Source organism: Chlorocebus sabaeus, chromosome 6 (genome assembly GCF_047675955.1).
Source record: "Chlorocebus sabaeus isolate Y175 chromosome 6, mChlSab1.0.hap1, whole genome shotgun sequence".
In the NCBI taxonomy this organism is placed as follows: Eukaryota; Metazoa; Chordata; class Mammalia; order Primates; family Cercopithecidae; genus Chlorocebus; species Chlorocebus sabaeus.
Window position 1 is genome coordinate 54,010,096 of NC_132909.1, and position 21,728 is coordinate 54,031,823.

General features: G+C 50.8%; 1 protein-coding gene across 9 annotated transcripts in view; it reads right to left on the reverse strand.

Annotated features, from left to right (window-relative positions):
* Positions 1–6,196: 6,196 nt before the first annotated feature.
* Positions 6,197–21,728, reverse strand: part of MARCHF2 (membrane associated ring-CH-type finger 2) — a 67,148-nt gene continuing 51,616 nt past the window's right edge. For all 9 annotated transcript variants that reach the window (XM_073017004.1, XM_037992394.2, XM_037992393.2 and 6 more), the window contains 3 exons: positions 18,288–18,483; positions 14,664–14,873; positions 6,197–6,833 (listed from right to left, as the gene is read on the reverse strand). In XM_073017004.1, coding sequence (XP_072873105.1) covers positions 6,675–6,833; positions 14,664–14,873; positions 18,288–18,483 — 565 coding nt within the window. In that variant the 3' untranslated portion in view covers positions 6,197–6,674. The remainder of the gene's footprint in view (positions 6,834–14,663; positions 14,874–18,287; positions 18,484–21,728) is intronic.

Here is a 21,728-nt window from a genome sequence, read left to right on the forward strand (position 1 = left end):
CCGCGCTGCGCCTGCGCGCCCACGTGACCCGACGCGACCAGTAGCACTTGCGCGCGCCGCTGCCGGCTGCCTCCTTGGGCCGACCCGCCCCGGGCCACGCCCCCGCCGCGCGCAGGCGCAGACCGGCAGCTGTTGATTCCCTTCGCTCTCAAGATACACTTGCGTTAGGCACTGACTGGTTGCGCCGGGCGCGCGTCCTCGGAGTCCGATGGAGGAAGCATCTCCCCACGCCACCCCACACACACACCTAGACCTAGTCACAACCAGAGCTGGAGCAGAGGGGAAGCAATGATCCTGTCTAGGGATTCCTGGAAGTTTTACATCAAGCTTGTCCAACCCGCGGTCCGGCACACGACTCGTAAACTTTCTTAAAAACATTGTGTCTGTTTGTGTGATGTATTTTATTTTTGTAACGCAGTTGCGCGGTTTTCCAGCGCGAACTTTGTAGGCAACAACGGAACGGCATGGAATAATATCAGAGTATTATCCATAATTCGCATTATAATTGCAAACGGTTCGGCCAGAAGAAATGGAAAACTGTTAAAATTCACTAATAATGGGGCCAGGCGCGGTGGCTCACGCCTGTTATCCCAGCACTTTGGGAATGGGAGGCCCAGGCGGCGGATCACCGGAGGTCAGGAGTTCGACACCAGCCCGGCCAACATGGTGAAACCCTGTTTGTACTAAAAATACAAAAATTAGCTGGATGTGGTGGCGGGCGCCTGTAATCCCAGCTACTCGGGAGGCTGAAGCAGGAGAATCGCTTGAACCCGGAAGGCGGAGGTTGCAGTGAGCTGAGATCATGCCACTGCACTGCAGCCTGGCAGATAGACTGAGACTCCATCTCAAAAAACAAAAAGATAACTACTGAGTACTGGGCTTAATACCTGGGTGATGAAATAATCTGTACAACAAACCCCCATGACAAGTGTTTACCTATTTAACAAACCTTCACATTTACCCCCAAACCTAAAAGTTATAAACATAAAATTAAAAAAAAACATTAATGGCCGGGCGCGTCGGCTCACGCCTGTAATCCTACAACTTTGGGAGGCCAAGGTGGGCAGATCACGAGGTCAGGAGATCAAGACCATCCTGGCCAACATGGTGAAACCCTGTCTCTACTAAAAATGCAAAAATTAGCTGGGCGTGGTGGCGGGCGCCCATAATCCCAGCTGCTGGGGAGCCTGAGGCAGAAGAATGGCTTGAACCCATGAGGAAGAGGTTGCAGTGAGTTGAGATGGCACCACTGAACTCCAGCCTGGTAACAGAGCAAGACTCCATCTCAAAAAAATAAAATAAAAAATAAGCATAAAGAGCGAGAGGATTCTGTTGCAATGTTGCATAAAATGAATTGTGACAGAATTCAGGGTGTATTCTGTACTAGGCATAATGCCGTATGGTCTTATTTTTGTGTGCATGTGTGGTTTCAGTTTTGTGGTGCTGTGCAGCCTCTAATGTGCCATCTTCCAAGTGCAGACAGTCGAATTGGCGCCATCAGATGTTACGTGTGCTTGTGGCAACTCGGGCAGTAAGATGCAGTGATTATCTTTTTTTTTTTTTTTTGGGATGGATTTTCGCACTTGTTGCCCAGGCTGGAGTGCAGTGGCGCAATCTCAGCTCACTGCAACCTCTGCCTACTGGGTTCAAGCGATTCTCCTGTCTCAGCCTCCTGAGTAGCTGGGATTACAGGTGCATGCCACCTCGCCTGGCTAACTTTTGTATTTTTAGTAGAGACAAGGTTTCATCATATTGGTCAGGCTGGTCTCGAACCCCTGACCTCATGATCCACCCACCTCAGCCTCCCAAAGTGCTGGGATTATAGGCGTAAGCCACCGCGCCCGGCCTTCAATGCAGCGATTATCAATAACACTTTTTTTTTTTTTTGGATACAGTTTTGCTCGGCTCACTGCAACCTCCACCTCCTGGTTTCAGGCGATTCTTCTGCATCAGCCTTCCAAGTAGCTGGGATTACAGGTGCACACTACAACGCCTGACTAAGTTTTGTATTTTTTAGTAGAGATGGGGTTTCACCATGTTGGCTAAGCTAGTCTCGAACTCCTGACCTCAGGTGATCTGCCCACCTCAGCTTCCCACAGTGCTGGGATTACAGACATGAGTCACCACACCTGGCCTACCAATAATATTTCAATCTACTTTTGTAAATGACAGCTGACTGCAACCTTGAACTCCTGAGCTCAAGTGACCCTCCCCTGTTTAGCCTGTCAAGTAACTGGGACTGCAGGTGCACGCCACTGCATTTGGCTAATTTTTTATTTTTATTTTTTGGTACAGATAGGATCTTGCCATTTTGCCAAGGATGGTCTTGAACTCCTGAGCTCAAGCGATCCTACAGCCTTGGCCTCCCACAGTGCTGGGATTACAAGCGTGAGCCACTGTGCTGGTCCTTAAGGGATTATTAAAGACACGTTAACACCAAACTAAAACTCTTCTCTATGAAAGTATTGGAATAGATTGCAAAGAAAACAGTTTTCCTTCTCTCTCTGATTCTCTCTTTTTGTAGAGACAGGGTCTCGCTATGTTGGCCAGGCTGGTCTCTAACTCCCTGCCTTCAAGCAATCCTTCTGCCTTGGCCTCCCAAAGTGCTGGGATTTCAGCCATGAGTCACCCCACTGGTCTCTCTTCTTCCTAGCATGTCCTGAGGCATCTGTACATCAACTCCTGGGGCGCCAAACACCAAAGTTGGCCTGAGGAAAGATGGGTGTCAGGCTGTACGGAGTTCAGCTGCAAGGGCAGGGAAGGCCCCGAGGGGCAGCAGAGCTCATGCACACAGGTGTGATGCTCTGTTTTTGCAGACCACTGGCGCATCAGTCACCCCATGCGTAGGAGGCTCTGCCCATTTCTCTGGCCACCTGCCCCTCAATCACACTGCTCCAGCCCTGGGGTTCCTCCCTGCTGCTCTTCCTACAGGCTAAGCAGTTTCCAGCCTCTGGGCCTTTGTGCTTAGCTGTTTCCTCCACTCCCATGGCCACACAGGCTTCTCCTTGCCCGAGTCTGGGCAGAAAGTTTTTCTTCCTTTGTGAAGGAGCTACATACCAGGCAGGGATTCATATGGAAAACAGACCTTGAGCAATCAGCCCCTCCACTCTGAGGCTCAGTTTGTCTAACTGCAAATATGGATAATAAGAAATGCACAAAGGCCGGGCGCGGTGGCTCAAGCCTGTAATCCCAGCACTTTGGGAGGCCGAGACGGGCGGATCACGAGGGCAGGAGATCAAGACCATCCTGGCTAACACGGTGAAACCCCGTCTCTACTAAAAATACAAAAAACTAGCCGGGCGAGGTGGCGGGCACCTGTAGTCCCAGCTACTGGGGAGGCTGAGGCAGGAGAATGGCGGGAACCCAGGAGGCGGAGCTTGCAGTGAGCTGAGATCCGGCCACTGCACTCCAGCCTGGGTAACAGAGTGAGACTCCGTCTCAAAAAAAAAAAAAAAAGAAATGCACCAGGCTGGGCGCGGTGGCTCACGTCTGTAATCCTAGCAGTTTGAGAGTCAGGTGGATCATTTGAGGTCAGGAGTTCAATACCAGCCTGGTCAATATGGTGAAACCCCATCTCTACTAAAAATACAGAAATTAACCAGGCATGATGGTGGGTGCCTGTAGTCCCAGCTACTCAGGAGGCTGAGACAGGAGAATTGCTTGAACCCGGGAGGCGGAGGTTGCAGAGAGCAGAGATAGCGCCACTGTACTCTAGCCCGGGCAACAGAGTAAGACTCCGTCTCAAAAAAAAGAAAGAAAGAAAGAAAGAAAGAAATGCACCAGAACTCACCTTTCAGGGCTGCTCTGAGCTTTAAAAGCAGACAGATGCCAAACGCCTTTAAATGTAGAAGAATCAGCAGGCAGAAAGCACTCAAGAAGTAGGTGCTGTTATTAGAATAACTGCATTCTGGGCCAGGCACCGTGGCTCACTGTAATCCCAGCACTTTAGGGAGGCGAGGTGGGTGGATCACCTGAGGTCAGGAGTTTGAGACCAGCCTGGCCAACAGGATGAGACTTCATCTGTACTAAAAATACAAAACTTAGTTGCCTGTGGTCCCAGCTACTTGGGAGGCTGAGGCAGGAGACGATTGCTTGAACCCGGGAGGCAGAGGTTGCAGTGAGCCAAGATTACACCACTGCACTCCAGCCTGGGTGATAGAGTTAAGACTCTATCTCAAAACCAAACAAAACAAAAACAAAACAAAACAAAACAAAACAAAACAAAAAACGCATTCTGCATCTTTCCTGAGTCTTCCTCCGAAAGGAGTGCTGGGGTCACCCCAGCTCCACTTCCTACAGCTCTGGGACTTTAGATTAAGGCTTCCCTGCCCTGTGCCTCAGTCTTCTCACCTATAAAATGGAGGTAATAACCACTTCTTCCCTAACAAGTGACAGTCAGAGGAGGGAAAGACTCAGAACTATGCCTCATCTATAGTGACCCTAAGTCAGTGTGGATATTGTCACCATTTAAACACAAATTGTTTGTTTGCCTTAGAGACAGGGTCTTGCTCTGTTGCCCAGGCTGGAGAGCAGAGGCATAATCATAGCTCACTGCAGCCTGGAACTCCTGGATTCAAGGGACCCTCCCACCTCAGCCCCCTGAGTAACTGTGACCACAGGTGCATGCCACCATGCCCAGTTAATATATTTATTTATTTATTTAGTCAAGACAGGATCTCACTATGTTGCCCAGGCTGGTCTCAAACTCCTAGACTCAACTGATCCTCCTGTTGAAGCCTCCCAAAATGCTGGGGTTACAGGCATCAGCCACCAGGCCTGGCCCATGCTGGGCTCTCTACACTTACTAAAAACTAATGGTGGCTAGGCACAGTGGTGCATGCCTGTCGTCCCAGCTGCTGGGGAGGCTGAGACAGGAGGATTGCCCGACCCCAGGAGGTTGAGGCTGGAGTGAGCCGTGATTGTGCCACTGCACTCCAATCTGGGCGATAGAGCAAGACCCCATCTCAAAAAAAGTAAAAAAGAGGCCAGCATGGTCTCTGGACTGGTAGAGACAAAGTAAGAGGAAATTGTAGTATGTCTACTTTGTTTTTCTATTTTTTATTTTTTGAGACAGAGTTTCACAACATCACCCAGTCTGAAATACAGTGGTGCAACTGATCTCAGCTCATTGCAACCTCTGCCTCCCGGGTTCAAGTGATTCTCCAGTCTCAGCCTCCAGAGTAGCTGGGATTTCAGGCACCTGCCACCACACCCCGATAATTTTTTTTTGTATTTTTAGTAGAGACAGGGTTTTCCCATGTTGACCAGGCTGGTCTCGAACTCTTAACCTCAGGTGATCCACCCATCTCGGCCTCTCAAAGTGTGATTACAGGTGTGAGCCACCATGCCCAGCCCTTATGTATATTTTAAAAATCATTTCTTTTATAACCCTGCTACCTGATTTTCACTTGAAGACTGAGACTTTGCTTCTTCCCATGGGCTTCAGGACAGATCCCTCAAAACAAGCCAGTGGTTTTTTTTGTTTTTGTTTTTTTTGAGACAGAGTCTCGCTCTCTTGCCCAGGCTAGAGTGCAATGACCATCTTGGTTCACTGCAACCTCTGCTTCCCGGGTTCAAGCAATTCTCCTGCCTCAGCCTCCCGAGTAGCTGGGACTACAGGCATCTGCCATCACGCCTGGCTAATTTTTGTATTTTTAGTAGAGACGGGATTTCACCATATTGGCCAGGCTGGTCTCAAACTCCTGACCTTGTGATCTGCCCGCCACAGCCTCCCACAGTGCTGAGATTACAGGTGTGAGCCACCGCGCCTGGCCAACCAGTGTTTTTTTTTTTTTTTTTTTTTTTGGTTTTTTTTTTTGGTTTTGTTTTGGTTTTTGAGATAAGAGTCTCTCTCTGTCACCAGGCTGGAGTGCAGTGGCGCCATCTCGGCTCACTGCAACCTCCACCTCCCAGATGCAAGCAATTCTCCTGCCTCAGCTTCCTGAGTAGCTAGGATTTCAGGCGCGCACCACCACGCCCAGGTAATTTTTATATTTTTAGTAGAGACAGTGTTTCACCATGTTGGCCAGGATGGTCTTGATCTCTTGACTTCATGATCCACCCGCCTCAGCCTCCCAAAGTGCTGGGATTACAGGTATAAGCCACTGTGCCCGGCCGGCCACCAGCGTTACTTTTTTACCTCCACATGGTCCCTCCCTGGGAGGTCTCCTTTGAGAAACGTAACTGACAAGTCCATTTTGTCCAGCCAGGGCTCCTTTTATTCATTCAGGGGTGGGTTTTTGAAACGCAGTGCAACTTTTATATAAAGTCGAGGGTGCCAGGAAAGTGGGCCTGCCGGGTGCAGAGAAGCGCAAGAAGCTTGCTGGAATGTTCCAGCTTTAAGGGCGCCCTTGATACACCGGCCACAGCTGCTGGCCCAGAAGGTGCCATGTGGACCTCAGAATGAGATCAGCGTGCCTGCTCCGTCCAGAGCTCAGGACCGAGTCCACCTGTCCTCGATATGAACAACAGTGTGCAAAAAACAAAAACAAAAACAAAAAACACCCTGATAATATCTTCACACAGGATCACAGACTAGGCTCCACATGGTGTCTCTTGGCCTAAGAAGCGTTCAGGCCGTGCGGGAAGTGTTGGGCAGTTTCCGTCCTTCCACAGGACAGGGTATTGCCAGCTACCTCTGGCCTCTCTGCTGCAGGGCCCGCACAGCGCAGCGTTCAGACTGGCGTCTCCTCTGCCACCTTCTTCAGGAGTCCAGCCGCCAGCGGAGAATGCTGGGGGCCCTCGGAGCTGTCCGCTTCCCGGATCTTCAGGCGAACTTTCTGGTTGGTCTTTCTCCACTCGGAGTACAGCTGGCAGTGGTAGCGGAAGGAGACCTGCGGGGCAGTCCTGCAGTGAGCGGGGGCGCTGAGAAGGACTCCACCCGCAAAGGAGGCAAAGCAAGTTGCCGTGGCACCCGCGTTGGCCCAAACCACGGCTGGGGCTCATGCTTAAGCAGAGCTGGCTTATGAACATTCCTCCCGCCAAGTGCACACACACAGACCCATTCACAATCCTGGTGACACCCACCAGCTTTCAGAGTCCTGCAAAGACAAGATACACCGCACACACACCAGCGGGAAGCAAAGGGGAGCTCCTTTCCTGCCTCTCAGTGGGAAGGGAGTGAAATCGCCTCTTGGAAGGCATTAAATGTCAATCAGTCAGGCCCCGCGCGGTGGCTCACGCCTGTAATCCCAGTAGTTTGGAAGGCTGGGCGCAGGGGAAGATCACTTGAGCTCAGGAGTTCAAGATCAGCCTGCGCAACATGGAGCAACCCTGTCTCTACTAAAAACTCTGTCTCTACTAAAAATACAAAAATTAGCTCGGCGCAGTGGCATGGGCCTGTAGTCCCAGCTACTTGGGAGCCTGAGGCAGGAGAATCGCTTGAGCCTGGGAGATATGGGCTGCAGTAAGCCGAAATCGCGCCTATATGTCACCCACTCAGCCTGGGCGACAGAGTGAGACCCTGTCTCAAAAGAATTTTTTTTAAATGTAAATCAGTCACATAATTGCCAAAACATGCAAGCAAAAAAGATGTCACTCAACAGGTGAATGAATAAATAATCAGTGGTGCTTCCAGATAATGAGATATTATTCAGTGCTAAAAAGAAACTAAGCTGGGTAAGGTAGCTCGTGCCTGTAATCCCAGCACTTTGGGAGGTCAAGGCGGGGGGATCACTTGAGCCCAGGAGTTCGAGGCCAGCCTAGGCAACATAGCAAGACCTTGTCTCTAAAAAATATTTTAAAATCAGCCAGATGTGGTGGCCCAGGTCTATGGTCCCAGTTACTTAGGGGGCTGAGGTAGGAGAATCATTTGAGCCCTAGAGGTTGACACTACAGTGAGCTGTGCTCACGCCACTGCAATCCAACAGAGCGAGATCCTGTCTCAAAAAGAAAAAAAAAAAAAAAATGCTGGGCACCCTGGCTCAAGCCTATAATCCCAGCACTTTGGGAGGCCAAGGTGGGTAGATCCCCTGAGGTCGAGAATGCGAGACCAGCCTGACCAATATGGAGAAATTCCATCTCTACTAAAAATACAAAATTAGCCGGGCGTGGTGGCGGGTGCCTGTAATTCCAGCTACTCAGGAGGCTGAGGCAGGAGAATCGCTTGAACCCGGCGGCGAGGGGTGCGGAGGCTGCAGTAAGCTGCGATCGGGCCACTTCACTCCAGCCTGGGTGAAAGAGTGAGACTCTGCCTCAGAAAAAAAGCCCTTAAGTCACAAAAATAACTTTAAATGCATATCACTAAATGAAATAAACCAACCTGAAAATGCTACATACTGAATGACTCCAACTATAGGACATTCTGGAAAAGGCTAAACTATGGAGACAGTAAAAAGATCAGCAGTGAACGGGGGTTGGGGAAAAGGAGAATGGCATGAATAGAGAGAGCACAGAGGATTTTTAGGGCAGTGAAACTACTCTGTCTGATACTATAATGGTGATTATGGCCGGGCGCAGTGGCTCACGCCTGTTATCCCAGCACTTGGGAGGGCCAAGGTGGGTAGATCACAAGGTCAAGAGATCGAGACCATCCTGTCCAGCACGGTGAAACCTCATCTCTACTAAGAATGCAAAAATTAGCTGGGCATGATGGCACATGTCTGTAGTCCCAGCTACTTGGGAGGCTGAGGCAGGAGAATCACTTGAACCCAGGAGGTGGAAGTTGCAGTGAGCCAAGATCGCACCACTGCACTCCAGCCTGGCATAGAGTGAGACTCTGTCTCAAAAAAACAAAACAAAACAAAAAATAGTGAATACATGTCATTATACATTCATCAAAACTTATAAATGTCCAACAATAAGAGTCAACTCCCAGCCTGGGCAACATGGCAAAACTCCGTCTCCACCAAAAAAATACAAAAATTAGCCAGGCGTGGTGCACACACCTGCAATACTAGCTACTCAGGAAGCTGAGGTGGGAGGATCAATTGAGCCTGGGAGGTTGAGGCTGCAGTGAGCCATGACCACACCACACTGCACTGCAGTCTGGGTGACAAAGCATGATCCTATCCCCTCCCCGCCACACACACACACACACACACAAAGGCCAGGTGCGATGGCTCACACCTATAATCCCAGAACTTTGGGAAGCCAAGGTTTGAGCCCAGGAGTTTAAGACCAGCTTCGACAACATAGCAAAATCCTGTCTCTACAAAAAATACAAAAATTAGCCAGGTGTGCTAGTGGACACCTGTGGTCTTGGTTACTCAGGGGGCTGAGGTGGGAGGATTGCTTGAGCCCAGGAGGCAGAGGTTGCAGTGAGCAGAGATCACACTACTGCACTCCGGTCTGGGAGACAGGGCGAGATAACCACAGCAAAACAAACAAATGAAAAAAGTGAATCCTAATGTGAACTATGGTTTTAAAGGGATAATGAAGGTTCACTGATTCTAACAAATGCCCTACTTGGGTACACGATGTTAACAGTGAGGGAGGCTGTGCAGGTTGTGTGTGTATGGAGCAGGGTGATATACAGGAACTCTCTGTACTTTCTGCTAAATTTTGCTGTGAACCGAAAATCACTCTAAAAATTAGTCTATAAAAAAATTTAAAAGTGGCCAGGCACGGTGGCTCACACCTGTAATCCCAGCATTTTGGGAGGCAGAGGCAAGCCGATCACGAGGTCAAGAGATCAAGACCATCCCGGCCAACATGGTGAAACCCTGTCTCTACTAAAAATTTAAAAATTATCTGGGCGTGGTGGCGCACAACTGTAGTCCCAGCTACTCAGGAGGCTGAGACAGGAGACTTGCTTGAACCTGACAGCCAGAGGTCACAGTGAGCCAAGATCGCGTCACTGCCCTCCAGCCTGGTGACAGAGTGAGACTCCATCTCAAAAAAAACAAAAACAAAAACAAACAAACAAAAATGTCACCTGGTGCAATGGCTCACGCCTATAATCCCAGCACTTTGGGAGACTAAGGTGGGCAGATCACCTGAGTCCAGGAGTTCGAGACCAGCCTGGCCAACGTGGTGAAAACTCATCTCTACTAAAAATACAAAAAATAGCCAGACATGGTGGCAGATGCCTTAATCTCAGCTACTCAGGAGGCTGAGGCATGAGGATTGCTTGAACCGGGGAGTTGGAGGTTGCAGTAAGCCAAGATCGCGTCATTGCACTCCAGCCTGGGCAACAGAGTGAGATTCCGGCTCAATCAATAAATGTCAGTGGTTCACATCCTTTGACCAAGCAAGTTCCCAAGAAAGGTTTACATGGACAGTGCCCAAAGCACTGTTCATAATGGAAAAAAAAAAAAGAAAGGAAGAAGTAGAAATAAAACCACATACACATTGGAAAAAATCCCAGTGCCTGTCAAAAGTGATTGGTTAAATAAATATGGTACACCCATACAATGAATATCTGCTGGGTGGCTACCTCGTTGTGTGTGTGTGTTTTTGAGACGGAGTCTCACTCTGTCGCCCAGGCTGGAGTGCAGTGACCAGATCTCGGCTCACTGCAAGCTCTGCCTCCTGGGTTTACGCCATTCTCCTGCCTCAGCCTCCCGAGTAGCTGGGACTACAGGCGCCCGCCACCATGCCCGGCTAATTTTTTTGTATTTTTTAGTAGAGACGGGGTTTCACCGTGTTAGCTAGGATGGTCTCGATCTCCTGACCTCGTGATCTGTCCGTCTCGGCCTCTCAAAGTGCTGGGATTACAGGCTTGAGCCACCACGCCTGGCCTGTTTTTTTTTTTTTTTTTAAAGAATACCAGTGGCCGGGCGCGGTGGCTCAAGCCTGTAATCCCAGCACTTTGGGAGGCCGAGACGGGCGGATCACGAGGTCAGGAGATCGAGACCATCCTGGCTAACACGGTGAAACCCCGTCTCTACTAAAAATACAAAAAACTAGCCGGGCGAGGTGGCGGGCGCCTGTAGTCCCAGCTACTCGGGAGGCTGAGGCAGGAGAATGGCGTAAACCCGGGAGGCGGAGCTTGCAGTGAGCTGAGATCCGGCCACTGCACTCCAGCCCGGGATACAGAGCAAGACTCCGTCTCAAAAAAAAAAAAAGAATACCAGTAAAAGGCTGGGCGCGGTGGCTCACGTCTGTAATCCCAGCACTTTGGGAGGCCGAGGTGGGCGGATCACAAGGTCAGGAGATCGCGACCACGGTGAAACCCCGTCTCTACTAAAAATACAAAAAAATTAGCCGGGCGCGGTGGCGGGTGCCTGTAGTCCCAGCTACTCGGGAGGCTGAGGCAGGAGAATGGCATGAACCCGGGAGGCGGAGCTTGCAGTGAGCTGAGATCCGGCCACTGCACTCCAGCCTGGGCGACAGAGCGAGACTCCACAAGCAGATACTAAAACAGTAGCTATGATTTCATCCAGTTTACATATTTTAAAATATGCTGGTAGGGGCCGGGCACGGTGCCTCATGCCTGTAATCCCAGCACTTTGGGAGGCCAAGGTAGGCGGATCACCTGAGGTCAAGAGTTCAAGACCAGCCTGGCCAACATGGTGAAACCCTGTCTCTTTACTAAAAATACAAACATTGGCTGGGCGTGGTGGCGCGTGCCTATAATCCTAGCTACTCAGGAGGCTGAGACAGGAGAATCGCTTGAGCCAAGGAGGCGGAGGTGGCAGTGAGCCAGGATTGTGCCACTGCACTCTGCACTCTAGCCTGCATGACAGAGCAAGACCCCATCTCAAAAAAAAAAAATGCTGGTAGGTGCATTGAAAAATACTTTGTGAGGCAGGGACTCCCCTACAGCTGGACAATAGTGGTTATGTCTGAGGGGTGAGACTGTGGGAAACTTCTGCCTCTAAGCAATGGTTCTGCTGCCTACCAGAGGCCTAGAACAACACCTCACACCCCCGTCATTCTGTCTGTCTCTGTCTCTCATTCAGGCTTTTTTTTTTCTTTTTTCTTTTTTCTTTTTTTCTTTTTCTGTGAGACAGAATCTTACTCTGTCACTCAGGCACCCAGGCTGGAGTGCAGTGGCGTGATCTTGGCTCACTGTAACCTCTACCTCCCGAATTCAAGTGATTTTTGTGCCTCAGCCTCCCGAGAAGCTAGGATTACTGGCATGTGCCACCACACCTGGCTATTTATTTATTTATTTATTTTTTTGAGATGGAGGCTTGCTCTGTTGCCCAGGCTGGAGCGCAATGGTGCAATTTCAGCTCACTGCAACCTCTCCCTCCCAGGTTCAAGCGATTCTCCTGCCTCAGCCTCTTGAGTAGCTGAGATTATAGGCGTGTACCACCACACCCAGTTAATTTTGTATTTTTAGTAGAGACAGCGGTTCACCACGTTGGTCAGGCTGGTCTCGAACTCCTGACCTCGTGATCCACCCACCTCGGCCTCCCAAAGTACTGGGATTACAGGTGTGAGCCACCGCACCTGGCCAATTTTTTGTATTTTTAGTAGAAACGGGGTTTCACCATGTTGCTCAGGCTAGTCTTGAACTCCTGACCTCAAGTGATATGCCCGCCTCAGCCTCCCAAAGTGCTGGGATTACGGTGTAAACCACTGCATCCAGCCGTTTTTTTTCCTTTTTCTTTTACTAATATTATTATTTTCTTCGAGACAAGGTCTGGCTGTATCACTCAGGCTGAAGTTCAGTGGTGCAATCTCAGCTCACTGCAACCTCTGCCTCCAGTGCTCAAGCGATCCTCCCACCTCAGCCTCCAGAGTAGCTGAGACTGCAGGCATGCACCACCATGGCCGACAAACTTTTGTATTTTTTGTAGAGATGGGGTTTTGCCACTTTGCCCAGGCTGGTCTCGAACTCGCGAGCTCAAGCAATCTGCCTGCCTCAGCCTCCCAAAGTGCTGGGATTACAGGCGTGAGCCTCCGCACTTGACTCTATTATTATTATTTTATTATTTATTTATTTATTTATTTATTTATTTTTAAACGGAGTCTAACTCTGTCACCAGGCTGGCGTGCAGTGGCTTGATCTCAGCTCACCACAACCTCTGCCTCCTGGGTTCAAGCGATTCTCCTGCCTCAGCCTCCTGAACAGCTGGGACTACAGGCGCGCGCCACCACACCCAGCTAATTTTTATATTTTTAGTGGACATGGGGTTTCACCATGTTGGCCAGGATGGTCTCGATCTCCTGACCTCATGATCTGCCTGCCTCGGCCTCCCAAAGTGCTGGGATTACAGGTGTGAGCCACTGCGCCTGGCCTACCACTAATTTTTACATTTTTTGTAGAGATGGACATCTTGCTTTGTCACCTCATCCTGGTCTTGAACCTCCTTGCTTCAAGCAATCTTCCTGCCTCGGCCTCCCAGTGTGCTAGGATTGTAGGTGTTAACAGCCACTGGGCCTGGTTTCACTCAATGTTTTCATCTCAGTTCCTCTCTCTCTTCCCCTTCAATTTCTTTTTCTTTTCTTTCCTTTTTTTTTTTTTAAAGACAGAATCTCACTCTGTTGCCCAGGCTGGAGTACAGTGGCACAATCTCGGCTCATTGCATCCTCTGGCTTCTGGGTTCAAGCAATGCTCCTATCTCAGCCTCCCTAGTGGCTGGGATGACAGGTGCATGCCACCACACCAGTCTAATATTTTGTATTCTTAGTAGAGATGGGGTTTCACCATTGTTGGCCAGGATGGTCTCAAACTCCTGACCTCAAGGAATACGCCCACCTCAGCCTCCCAAAGCGTGGGGATTACAGGCATGAGCCACTGCACCAGGCTTTCCCCTTTCCATTTCTTTGTTTTGTTTGTTTGTTTGTTTGTTTGTTTGTTTTGAGACAGAGTCTCGCTCTGTCGCACAGGCTGGAGTACAGTGGCGCAATCTCAGCTCGCTGCAACCTCTGCCTCTCAGGTTCAAGTGATTCTCCTGCCTCAGCCTCCCGACTAGCTGGGATTACAGGCACCCACCACCACGCACAGCTAAATTTGTGTACTTTTAGTAGAGACAAGATTTCACCATGTTGGCCAGGCTGGTCTGGAACTCCTCGGCTCAGGTAATCCACCTGTCTTGGCCTCCCAAAGTGCTGGGATTACAGGAGTGAGCCACTGTGCCTGGGATTTCCCTTTCAATTTCTTTCTTTCTTTTCTTTTCTTTTTTTTTTTTTTTTGAGACGAAGTTTCGCTCATTACACAGGCTAGAGTGCAATGGCACGATCTCGATCTCGCCTTACAGCAACTTCCGCCTCCTGGGTTCAAACAATTCTCCTGCCTCAGCCTCCCGAGTAGCTGGGATTACAGGCATGCACCACCACACCTGGCTAATTTTGTATTTTTAGTAGAGACGGGGTTTCTCCATGTTGGTCAGGCTGGTGTCGAACTCCCAACCTCAGGTGAACCACTCGCCTTGGCCTCCCAAAGTGCTGGGATTAGAGGGGTGAGCCACTGTGCCCAGCCTCAATTTCTTAATCTACATCTATTTCCCCATTTATTTGTTCTCCCCCAATCTCTCTCTCAGGCATTTGCTCCTCTCTGCCCCGCTCCTAATCTTGGGGGTTCATGGATGGGGGTTCCTGCACTCAGGTCAAGGTTTACACCTAGCTCAGGGATTCCCTAGACCTTTGTCACATTTGGAATCTGAAGCTCCCAGAGAGGCAAGGTGACCTCAGAAGCGCTCTTCCACCCAGGGCCATAGACAGAGGCAGCCAGGGAGCCCCGTACCCCACAAGCCAGGGGTCAAATCCCTGGCCCTGCTGCTCCCAGTGGCAGAGCTCCAGATGCGTGCTGCAAAGCCGCAGCCACTCACCAGCGTCCAGAGGACATAGATGGTGAAAAGGGCGATGGTGAGGGCAATGAGACCCACGGCCTCCAGCTGGCTGTGGAGTCGGAGGTGGTCCTGGGCCCCGCGCAGGCACAACCAGCCCGAGATGGCGGCCAGCGGCGTGATGAACAGGAAACACACCATGTCGCAGCACAGCGTCCGCTTCTCGGTCCGCGGCCCCGGGTCCTTCAGCCACTGCAGGGGAGAGGACGGGGAAAGGGGGCAGAGGAAGGGCTGCTGAGGGGGAGGGGTCAGGACCTCCAGGTCTAGGCCTCCCTCTCTCCTTTCATTCTTTCTTTTTTTTTGAGACGGATTCTTGCTCTGTCGCCCAGGATGGAGTACAGTGGCTCGATCTCGGCTCACTGCAACCTCGACCTTCCGGGTTTAAGCAATTCTCCTGTCTCAGCTGCCGGAGTAGCTGGGATTATAGGCAAGAGCCACCATGCACGGCTAATTTTGTATGTATATATATATTTTTGAGACAGAGTCTCGCTCTGTCGGCCAGGCTGGAGTGCAGTGGCATGATCTCGGCTCACTGCAACCTCGATGTCCCAGGTTCAAGGGATTCTCCCACCTCAGCCTCCGGAGTAGCTGGGATTATAGGCGAGCGCCACCACACCCGGCTAATTTTATATTTTTAGTAGAGATGGGGTTTCACCATATTGGTCAGGCTGGTCTCGAACTTGTGTCCTTAAGTGATTTGCCCACCTCAGCCTTCCAAAGTTCTGGGATTACAGGTGTGAGCCACCACGCCTGGCCCTTTCCTTCTTTCAAACATTTATTAAGCCCATGAGGAGCCAGGGCCTGCCAGGTACTGGGCACTTTTACCCCCATTTTACAGATGGGGAAGCTGAGGCACAGAGGAATTAACTCAAGTGAGCAAACTCACACAGCTACATAGTCCACAAAGCTGGGGCTGCAACCTGGGAAGTCTTGCTCCAGGGCCGAAGCGTCCTTGGCTACTAATCTACTATGCTTGGCCTCCCCCAGATGACAGGCCAAAACAAATGGGCTTTAAAAAAAAAAGCCCTGGCACAGTGGCTCATGTCTGTAATCCCAGCACTTTGGGAGGCCAAAGTGGGCAGATCACTTGAGGCCAGGAGTTCGAGACCAGCCTGGCCAATATGAAAAAACCCCGTCTCTACTAAAAATACAAAATTAGCCGGGTATGGTGGCATGCACCTATAATCCTAGCTACTCAGGAGGCTGAGGCAGAAGAATCGTTTGAACCTGGGAGGTGGAGGTTGCAGTGAGCCGAGATCACGTGCTGCACTCCAGCCTAGGTGACAGAGTAAGACTCTGTCTCAAAATAATAATAATAATAAATTCTTTAATTTTTTTATAGAGACAGGGTCTCACTGTGTTGCCCAGGCTGGTCTTGAACTCCTGGCCTCAAGTGATCTTCCCACCTTGGCTTCCCAAAGTGCTGGGATTACAGGCATGAGTCACCGCACCCAGCCAAGAAATGGGCTTCATTCATGAAATTCTGGTGGATGAGACAGAAGGGGCCCCTGCCCTCCCATGCTGGCAGTGGAGGTATGAAATGGGTGAACGGTCACACAGGGCGAGGCCTTGCCAAGGAGGTGACATTGAAGAGAACGAAATGAACAGAACGAACCATATGAAGAAGGGGGGAGATGGGGCTCTAGGCTGCAGGGGCGGCAGATGCAAAGGCCCTGGGGTAGGGGGAGGCGGCCTAGACAAGATGTGTGGGGAGGGGGCCGTGTGGCTGTAGCACGAAGACCAAAGTGGGTGTGGGCGGGTGTGTGAAGGGACTGGACTTCCCTCCCACTTTTCTCCCTACACCCTGACTCCCAGGTGGGCCAGGGATTTTCTAGGTTTTCTTTTTTTGAGACGGAGTTTGCTCTTGTTGCCCAGGCTAGGGTGCTGTGGTGCAATCTTGGCTCATTGCCACCTCCGCCTCCTGGGTTCAAGCTGGGATGACAGGTCCCCACCACCACGCCCAGCTAATTTTTGTATTTTTAGTAGAGACAGTGTTTTACCACATTGGCCAGGCTGGTCTCAAACCCCTGACCTCAGGTGATCTACCCTCCTCTGCCTCCCAAAGTGCTGGGATTGTGAGCCACCATGTCCAGCCTTGGTTTTTTTTTTTTTTTTGAGACGGAGTCTAGCTCTGTCGCCCAGGCTGGAGTGCAGTGGCACTATCTCAACTCACTGCAAACTCTGCCTACCAGGTTTAAGTGATTCTCCTGCCTCAGCCTCCCAAGCAGCTGGGATTACAGGCATGCACCACCACGCCCAGCTTTTTTCTTGTTGTTTGAGACAGAGTTTTGCTCTGTCACTCAGGCTGGAGTGCAGTGGCTTAGCCTCAGCTCACTGCAACCTCCACCTCCCAGGTTCAAGTAATTCTCCTGCCACAGCCTCCCTAGTAGATAGGATTATAGGCACCCACCACCACACCTGGCTAATTTTGTATTTTTAGTAGAGACAGGGTTTTGCCATGTTGGCCAGGCTGGTCTTGAACTCCTGACCTCAGGTGATCCACCCACCTTGGCCTCCCAAAGTGCTAGGATTACAGGTGTGAGCCACTGTGCCTGGACTTTTTCTTTCTTTCTTTCTTTCTTTTTTGTTGTATTTTTAGTAGAGATGGGGTTTCACCATGTTGGTGAGGCTGGTCTCGAACTCCTGACTTCAAGTGATCTGCCCGCCTTGGCCTCCCAGTGGCTCATGCTGGGATTACAGGCATGAGCCACTGCATCCAGCAGCTTGTTACTTTTCATCTCTCAGACCTCAGCTGGGGGGGTTCACCTCCTGCTGAGGCCTTGCCTGACACCCCAAGTTGCCCCACCCCCATGACATGTTTTTCCCTTATTGCACTATTGCTCCCAGAAACCAGTTGCTTCGTTGAATTTTTTTTTTTTTTTTTTTTTCTGTAACCTCATATCAGAAGCGATGCTTCAAAGTCCAAATTAAAGTTACTGGACTTTAATCTCCATGAGTGCCCGGCCCTATGTGTCTGGCTGGTGGCTGGGTCCCCAGTGCCTAACGGAGTGCTGGGCATGCTGGAGGTGCTCAGGAAATCTCTGCCAATGAAAGACATAGGCCGGGCGCAGTGGCTCATGCCTGTAATCCCAGCACTTTGGGAGGCCACGGTGGGTGGATCACATGAGGTCAGGAGTTTGAGACCAGCCTGGCTAACATGGTGAAACTCCATCCCTACTAAAAATACAAAAAAAATTAACTGGGCGGTGGCACACGCCTGTAATCCCAGCTACTCGGGAGGCTGAAGCAGAAGAATCGCTTGAACCTGGGAGGCGGAGGTTGCAGTGAGCCGAGATCGTGCCACGGCACTCCAGCCTGGACAACAAGAGTGACGCTCTGTCTCAAAAAAAAAAAAAAAAAAAAAAAAAAAAAAAAAAAAAAAAGGGGTAGAAGAAGGAGAAGAAGGAAGAAGAAGAAAGAGAAAGACTGACTCCTAAACCCCAGGCCTGGTTTCCGACACACCGTCAGCAGACCCACCCGGTGGACAGAAATGGTAAGGGGGTCTGCCCTGGGGAGACCACCAGATTGCCCAGGGCAGCTCCTGCCTTTGCCCCCAGGTCTGCCCTCTCCCCGCTGCCCACCACAGTCTCACACTCTCAAGGGTACCTCTGTGAGGGGTCGAGGCCGTTTCTCCACTGCAAACTCCGTGTGGCACAGCTCGCAGTAGCTGGTGTTAGATGAGGAAAGCCATCTCTCCAGACAGCTCTTGTGCACGGCACCCAGCGTGCCGGTGCAGCCACACGGGGACAGCAAGCACTCCCCATTTGCTCCCTCGTGGCAGATCCGGCAGAAGGGACCGTCACTGGACACGGAGATAGGACCCGTGAGCAATGATTGGGCTTTCTGTCTATACCTGCTTCACTACCCACTGGATCACAAGCTCACCCTTCCCCCATGCTGCCATTTGGTGAACTCCTACTCACCCTTCAATGCCCAGCTCCAAATGTCCTTCCCTTTGGGAAGGAGATGCAGGGAAGGTAACCTTGCGAAGCCTTCCCAGACTCCCACAGGTGCAGTGATGTGGTCCCTTCCCAGGGAACCTGTAACACCCTCTCAGACCCAACATGGGCATCTGTTATACCCGCCCCCCAATGTCCTCTCCAAATTTTCCTAAAATACCCACCCTGATTATCCTGCACAACTTCCCCACCCTCAACTCTTTTTTTTTTTTTTTTTTTGAGATGGAGTCTCACTCTGTTCCCCCCAGGCTGGGGTGCAGTGGCACAATCTCGGCTCATTGCAAGCTCTGCCTCCCGGGTTCATGCTATTTTCCTGCCTCAGCCTCCCGAGTAGCTGGAACTACAGGCGCCCGCCACCACGCCCGGCTAATTGTGCTTTTGTATTTTAAGTAGAGACAGGTTTTCACCATGTTAGCCAGGATGATCTCGATCTCCTGACCTTGTGATCCGCCTGCCTCGGCCTCCCAAAGTGCTGGGATTATAGGTGTGAGCCACCGCACCCGGTCCCCCACTCTCAACTCTTAATCCTCAAAGACCAGCTGGGTGAGGTGGCTCATTCCTGTAATCCCAGTACTTTGGGAGGCCGAGGTGGGCGGATCACGATGTCAGGAGTTCAAGACCAGCCTGTCCAACATGGTGAAATCCCATCTCGACTAAAAATACAAAAATTAGCCAGGCATGGTGGTAGGTGCCTGTAATCCCAGCTACTGGGGAGGGTGAGGCAGGAGAATCACTTGAGCCTGGAAGGCAGAGGCTGCAGTGAGCCAAGAATACGCCACTGTGCTCCAGCCTGGGCAACAGAGCAAGGCTCCGCCTCAAAAAAAAAAAAAAAAAAAAATTCCTCAAGAACTAGTGCAGAGCAGACAACACTCCTGATGACCTCAGGCCTCAGGCTGGACCAGTCAGAACACCAGGCCAGGCGCAGTAGCTTATGCCTGTAATTGTAGCACTTCGGAAGGCTGAAGCAGGAGGATCACTTGAGCCGAGGAGTTCAAGGCCAGTGTGGGCAACATAGTGAGATCTCAACTGTATAAAAAAACATTTTTTTTTTTGAAACGGAGTCTCGCTCTGTCACCAGGCTGGAGTGCAGTGGTGTGATATCAGCTCACTGCAACCTCCGCCTCCCAGATTCAAGCGATTCTCCTGCCTCAGACTCCTAAGTAGCTGAGACTACAGGCACGTGCCACCACGCCCAGCTAATTTTTTTTTTTTTTTTGTATTTGGTAGAGATGGAGTTTCACCATGTTGGCCAGGCTGGTCTCGATCTCCTGACCTCGTGATCTGTCCGCCTTGGCCTCCCAAAGTGCTGGGATTATAGGTGTGAGCCACCGCGCCCGGCCCCAAAATTTTTTTTAAAGACTTAGCTTGGCAAGGTGGTGCATGTCTGTGGTCCCAGCTACCTGGGAGGATGAGGCAGGAGGATTACTTGTGCCCAGGAGTTCAAAGCTCCAATGACCCATGATTGTACTACTGCACTCCAGCTTGGACAACAGAGTGAGAGCATTTGAATAAAAGAAAAAGAAAATAGAACAGCACACACTCCTGCTCATGGCGACCAACTCAGGCTTGTATGATACCATCAGAGTCACCAACAATCTATTCCTAAAATTCTTTGTTTCCCCGTAAACTCCGGAACTGTAGGCCACAAGGCTGACATAAGCCTGGAGCTCCTGGCAGCTACCTAGTCTCTGTGTGGAACCTGTGAGTGATGCCAGCACAGAGGAGAGCAGAGCCAAGAGACAGGGAAAGGTAGATTCATAAGGACATCTTTGGAGGCTCCCGGATCTAACCATACCTGAAGCCCATGCTACCTGAGAAACCTGTGTGTCCAGAGAGAAGTGCTCACCTGCTCCTCTGCCCTTGTGAGGGGGAAACAGAAATAAAAAGCATCTGCGGAAAGCTTCCTCAGAAGTCTCCAGCCCTGGCCCAGTCTCTAGGGATGCTGGGTCCTTCCCAGGGTAGCTCAGGAGGCAGGAGGCGTGGCCCAGAGGCCATCCAGCCATGAGTCACTGTTTCCCAAACATTTCTGGCCAGAAGGCAGACTGTGAGGTCGCACAAAGAAGAGCTATTTTCCAGACAATGCCGATTTCCTCTCGGAGAGACTGTATTCTTTTCTTTTTTTTTTTTTTGAGTCACCCAGGCTAGAGTGCAATGGTGCGATCTCAGCTCACTACAACCTCTGCCTCCTGGGTACAAGCTATCCTCCTGCCTCAGCCTCCTGAGTACCTGGGACAACTGGCATGTGCCACCATGCTTGGCTAATGTTTGTATTTTTAATAGAGACGGGGTTTCACCATGTTGGCCACACTGGTCTTGAATCCCTGACCTCAAATGATCCACCTGCCTCAGCCTCCCAAAGTGTTGGGATTACAGGCGTAAGCCACCACGCCAGGCCTTCTTTTCTTTTTTGAGAAAAGGTCTGGCTCTGTTGCCCAGGTTGGAGTGCAGTGGTGCGATCACAGCTCACTGCAGCCTCGAACTCCCTGGCTCAAGCAATCCTCCTGCCTCAATCTCTCGAGTAGCTGGGACTACAGGCGGCACCACCCCACACAGCTAACATTTTTTAACTTTTTCTACAGAGGGGGGGTCTCACTATGTTGACCAGGCTGGTCTTGAACTCCTGGGCTCAAGCGATCCTTCAGCCTTGGACTTCCAAAGTGCTGGAACTACAGGCATAAGCTACTGTGCCTGCCTGGAAATGACTGTTTTCTATCCTTTTCTCAGATTCTCATGCTGCCGGGTGGGGTCGGGCTGCTTCAAAAAGAGCCCAACAGGCTGTTCATGGCTGCTTTCTCAACAGTTCTGTCCCTGGACTATTTCCTCCTGCAATGGTAAAAGGGCATGCCTGCCTCCCTCCTTTCTGAACCTATACCCTGATCCCACCCTCCCCCCATACACATACAAACAAAGTTAACAAAAAAGGAACCCCTCCTCCGGAAACCAACTCAGGGAAACAGAAGGGACGAGAATCTTCAGGAAGAACCACGTCAGTTTGGAGCTTGTTCTGGGAAACCCTGAAAAAGTGTGGGAGAGCCAATTCAGAGAAGAGGCCAGGCACAGTGGCTCACGCCTGTAATCCCAGCACTTT